Source organism: Melanerpes formicivorus, unplaced genomic scaffold (assembly GCF_026170545.1).
Source record: "Melanerpes formicivorus ecotype bairdi unplaced genomic scaffold, bMelFor1.0.p_v2 SCAF_1318, whole genome shotgun sequence".
NCBI lineage: Eukaryota > Metazoa > Chordata > Aves > Piciformes > Picidae > Melanerpes > Melanerpes formicivorus.
The window spans coordinates 1-5,675 of NW_027143670.1; the positions used below are offsets into that span (position 1 = coordinate 1).

General features: G+C 50.0%; 1 protein-coding gene across 1 annotated transcript; it reads right to left on the reverse strand.

Moving 5' to 3' along the window:
- Positions 1-3,166: 3,166 nt before the first annotated feature.
- Positions 3,167-4,346, reverse strand: LOC137461182 (prolactin-releasing peptide receptor-like). The gene is given in 5 exon segments (XM_068171032.1): positions 3,167-3,487; positions 3,489-3,779; positions 3,781-3,936; positions 3,938-4,246; positions 4,248-4,346. Coding segments are annotated over 5 exon segments (1,032 nt in total). The 5' UTR covers positions 4,281-4,346; the 3' UTR covers positions 3,167-3,244.
- Positions 4,347-5,675: the final 1,329 nt, after the last annotated feature.

The window sequence follows — 5,675 nt, forward strand, 5'->3', positions numbered from 1 at the left end:
CACAAACTGGGTTGGAAGTTTAAATGGAAATTCTATTTACAACTGTATATACAAAAGGCATTCAGGTAGAATGAATACATTCACAAACTAGGCAGAGCCTACCAGGCCAAAGCCTTTCAGAAACCTACACCCTACCCCAGCCTCATTAGGCCTTGTGGTGTAGCTTGAAATTCCCCTGCCAGCCAAAGCCTTCTCCCCCCCCACAAACCAGGAGATAAGAGTCTCCTGCTCCTTCTCAAGTGGAAACAAGAGAAGGGAAGGGAAGTGAAGGGAGAAGGGAGGAGAAGGGAGAAGGGAGGAGAAGGGAGAAAGGAGGAGATGGGGGCAGAAGGGGGGAGAAGGAATAAGGGAGGAGAAGGGAGAAGGGAGAGGAGAACGGCGGAGAAGGGAGAGGTGAAGGGAGGAGAAGTGAGAGGAGAAGCGAGAGGAGAAGGGAGAGGAGAAGGGAGGAGAAGGGAGAAGGGAGAGGAGAGGGGAGGAGAAGGAAGAGGGGAGAGGAGAAGGGAGGAGAAGGGAGAGAAGAAGAGAGAGGAGAAGTGGAGGAGAAGGGAGAGGAGAGGAGAGGAGAGGAGAGGAGAGGAGAGGAGAGGAGAGGAGGAGAGAGGAGAGGAGAGGAGAGGAGAGGAGAGGAAGAGGAGAGGAGAGGAGAGGAGAGGAGAGGAGAGGAGAGGAGAGGAGAGGAGAGGAGAGGAGAGGAGAGGAGAGGAAGAGGAGAGGAGAGGAGAGGAGAGGAGAGGAGAGGAGAGGAGAGGAGAGGAGAGGAGAGGAGAGGAGGAGAGGAGGAGAGGAGAGGAGAGGAGAGGAGAGGAGAGGAGAGGAGAGGGAGAGGAGAGGAGAAGGGAGAGGAGAGAGGAGAGGAGAGGAGAGGAGAAGGGAGAGGAGAGGAGAGGAGAGGAGAAGGGAGAGGAGAGGAGAGGAGAGGAGAGGAGAGGAGAAGGGAGAGGAGGATATCAGTGATGCTTTTCCTTAAATAAAAGGAACACCAGGAAATGGAACAGAATAACATATTACAATATCCTGGGACAAGCTGTCTGTCCCCCTGAGTCCTCTCTTTTGGAGGACTTTTTCTTTGTGGCTATCTTAAAGGCACCTGAGCCTCAAAACCACCCCAGCATCTAATACTCAGCTCCTCATTACTAGCAGCAGAACAGCTTGAAATTTCAGGGAGCTTTGTAAAAGGGAAATTCCAGATGTTTTTATGCAGTGCTTTTCTCAGTGTGGGCATGTGCATCTGTGTGGGACTTTTTTTAACCAGATTAATCTCACCAAATGCTGATGGGGAGAGAACAATATTCACACTTTCACAGGAGGAGTACATTTGCAAACTAACCAAAACTCTCTTTCTTCCCTCTCCCCTCTTGTCTGTTTGCTTTGCCCTCTCAGCCCATACCTTTCTGGCCACATGCAGTTGCAGCTGGACAGATGCCCTTGCTGACTGCAGCCAAAACTGCCCCTGGAATGTGCTACTTCTCTGGCTGATCTGAGCTCAGTATCAGGTAGTTCTTTATGCCATCCCAGTTTCCAGCTGAGCAGGCTGGGAAGAAGAAGTTTGTCCCATATACTTATCTATTATCTCAGATCTTTCCAGTTCAGACAGAGAAGGAAAGACACTGGAAGCCATTAGGCTGATTATAGCTTCTAACCCCCTCAGCTTACTGAAAGGTGAATGTCAGAGGGGGAAATTGTTTCTTCTCAAAAGACTGCTTTAAAAGAGAGCATTTGCCACTCCACTCCATGTGACAGCTCTTTCTTTGACTGGTTCACACAAAGCTTGTGCGCTGCTCCATGTCAACAGCCCCTTCCACCTGCTCTCTCTTAGCAGACACCTCCACAAGCACTCCTGAAGCTGATGGTATTAAAGTCTGGAGATAAATTCTGGGGATCAAAGTTGATGGCAGCATTGCTACATGTCAAAATCAGTTCCTCAAGGAATGAATGGAAAACATCTCAGCACGGCAAGTCTATGATGAGGTCCACTTGTCTGACTGAGAACACAGCCACCTTGCAGCAGAGTCAGCAAATATGGGTTACAAGAGGCAATGGCAGGAACACAATTCAGTGTTAGGAACGAGATGGTATGTCTTAATGTCCCCTTCTGTGGATGTGTTCCCACCACACACTATGTTTCCAGTCTGTCCTTCCTTGGTGGCAGCACCAGCAAGCTCACCAGGTGACTCTGCAAGCAGGCTGTCAGCCACTCCATGTAGCAGCTGTACCTCACTGAAGTAACATCACTCCACCTATATTCCCCCTCTTGGAATACTGCATCTCACCTTGCTGCACACTGTGCTGCTGGAGGTTTGGCACTGCATGACGATGCTGGGTTCAAAAGAACATAAAGCACAGGTTCCTGCCTGTTGCAGCTGGCCATGGGTGGGCAGGTGAGCAGTCCTGCTGCCAAGGCAGATGTTTCTATCCACTCAACCAGCAGCAAGGAGACCATGGCAGTGAGGCAGGGAACCAAGAAGTGTAGACACATGTCAAGGGTTGAGGCCCTCAAACGGTCACAACACAGAACATCCCAGCATGGGACACAGATGAGCAAGGCAGACAGCGGTCCTGTGCAGAGGCACTTGGAGGGAGTGTGGATGATCTGACAGCATCACTCCATACATCACTCACACCCTCTGGAGTGGGGAAATCCTTGCACACTGCCGCTGCCAGCACGGCTCAGCTGGCAGAAGGAGTGCTCAGAGCAGCTCCTACCAACTTGTTTTCCTGCCCACAGATGAGACAGCTCCACAGGAAGGGCATTTCAGAGAGTCTTAGGCTAGTTTCAGCGTGGCTGTTACCCAGGAGGACCCACAGGAATATTGTTAGTCCTCTGTCTTAGATTCTGTGCTAAGAACTGCAACTCTGGGTAGATCTTCAGATTTCATTTTCACTCATTATTTCCTCATTGAGACATTATTAGCTCTCATACTCATCCTTTTTTCTCTCTGGCCCAAATCCCAACTTTGTGCTGCCAGCAATATCCCTTACAGATAGGATGAATCCCTGTAGCTTACACAAGGGTATCTCATTGTGTCTCCTTGGCCTCTAGCTCCCATCAAGTAAAGACCTTTTGGGGACATGACTTCTTCCTCTCCTCCTGTAAGAGCAGAGATACTGGAGAAGCTACATGTGAGAGCTGTGTTGTTAGATCTGAGTCCTGAGGCCAAAATATCAGGAATGAGGACTAATTAGAAGTGGGAAAGACTTAGAAAGTTACCGTATGAAGGAAGTGCATTCCCACTGCTCTCATTTACAGCACCACACTGGCCATAATGCAGTTTGTAGTGGGTCCAATCTTCTTCTTTCTCCAGGCAAACATTTTCTTCAGCTCCCCCCTGAAGCTGTCGTGGAGCCAGGCATAGAGGAAGGCATTGGTACAAGCAGACATCATTGCAAACCAGTGACAGAGCAGCTGGATGAAGTTGAAGTACTGCTTGTCGATCAAGCTGATGTCTATGTCCTTTATCATGTTGAAGATGTGCAGAGGTAGCCAAACAAACTCCAAAAGCCACCACCACTAAGACCAGCAAGCGAAAAGTCTTTCTCCTCCTGGCTCGATCCCACTCAGCCTGGCCCTGGGTGACGTTGCCTGGGACCACACGGTTCTTCAGCTTGACTGAGATTCTCAGGTAGGACAAGGAGATGACTGTCAAAGGCAGTATGTAGGTGATGATGAGGGTGCTGTAGGCATAAGCTAAGCGATCCCTTTTCATGTGGAACCAAAACTCCTCGCAGATGGAGAAGTCCAGCTCTGGGAACTCCGCGTGGTAAGTATGGACCAAGGCTTGGGGCGGCCAAGGTACAGCTCAGCAGCCAGATGGCAGCCAGGATGTAGGCACAAATAGGGATGGTGAGCCTCCTGCGGAAGGGGTAGACCATGGCATAGTACCTGTCCACGGCTATGACAGTCAGAGTAAAGACAGACACAAAGACGGTGACGGGGCTGCATCAGGAAAACAAAGTAGCACATGAACCGGCCGTACACCCACCCTCTGGGCTCAAAGGCGTATGCCAGGGTCAGGGGCACGCAGGTGGCACACATGAGCATGTCTGAGAAAGCCAGGTTGCCTACCAGGAAGTTGGTGACATTGTGCATTTTCTTTGTCTTGCAGATAACGTAAATGAGGAGGTAATTCCCAATGACACCGACGAAAACCACCAGGGAGTAGCAGGGGATGATCAGCGGCTTGAAGGACTGAACAAACTGGAGCCCTGAGAACAAATTGCTGGCATTGCTGTGAATCGCAGAGAGGGAAGCTTTGGGAGGTTAAATTGTCCGAATTCATCGTTTGCCTCCTTTTGTCGGCTGAGGGAAGTGGTCACAGGCGCCCTCGATCAGGCTGGGCAATGAACGGGTTACTGGCAGCCCGGAGGTTACCACCTGGAGAGTAAACAAGCATCCGTAAAACAAAAGGTGAAGTTGTGAATCCTGGGGAGGCAGCTTGCAGCAGTTCCTAAGGGGGAGGGGGGGGGATAAAATAAATACCCAAACACAACCACTTTCCATCAAAGTCCTCCTGCATTTCTGCTGTTAAATCTAGGCTCTGACGGCATGCCACTTCATAAACATTTAGTGCTGCGAGTACTTACTGCTGTGCTTTCTTAATCCCGTCTGATTCTGTCCTGTGGATGCCAAGGAGTGCCCTAGATGCCTGGCTGCTGCAAATCCAGGAGCATATGTGTGTGTGTGTCAGAGAGAGGAGAGAGAGAGAGAATATATGAGTGAGAAGGAGGATGATGCACATTCACAAGCTAAGTGGAGATCAGTGTTTTTAAACAGTCTTCACTATTAGGTCAGGACAGATTTCTCTCTAAGCTTTTATCCCTATTGGCCACCCTGGGTATTACGTTGCTCCCTGCGTGTTTCTTACTGACAGTAATTAGTTCTGGAATATCCTTTCATAACTTCCCTCCTTCTTCTTCTTCTTCCAGTGCCTCTCTAATTGCCCCCTCACCGCTTAAAAAAACCCACCACCAACAAAACCCACAACAAAATCAATTTACATTCATTAACGCTAGCCTGCACGACGTCTAATGTAGGATTCACTTTGCCACAGCGCTCAAGAGTGTCCAGAAAAGCTACCTGGGAATTGGCTGCTCTATGTGAAATAGAATTCTCATCACACGCTGGAGCCAAACGATTGTTTGTGCCACTAGAGGGACTCAGCGACGTAGCTGGTGAATAGAGTTAGGCTTGGGATGGGCCCTCAGCACCCAGCACAAAGCATCTGATTTTATTTACATGTATTTTCCAGTGGTAGAATAGAACAGAATTAACCAGGTTGGAAAAGACCTTCGAGATCATCCGGTCCAACCTATCACCCAACACCATCTAATCAACTAAACCATGGCACCAGGTGCCTCATCCAGGCTCTTCCTAAACACCTCCAGGGATGGGGACTCCACCGCCTCCCTGGGCAGCACATTCCAATGAACAATCCTTCCTCACATCCAGCCTAAATCTCCCCTGGCACAGCTTGAAACTGTGTCCTCTTGTTCTGGTGCTGGTTGCCTGGGAGAAGAGACCAACCCCCACCTGGCTACAACCTCCCTTCAGGTAGTTGCAGAGAGCAATGAGGTCTCCCTGAGCCTCCTCTTCTCCAGGCTAAGCAACCCCAGCTCCCTCAGCCTCTCCTCACAGGGCTGTGCTCCAGACCCCTCCCCAGCCTCATTGCCCTTCT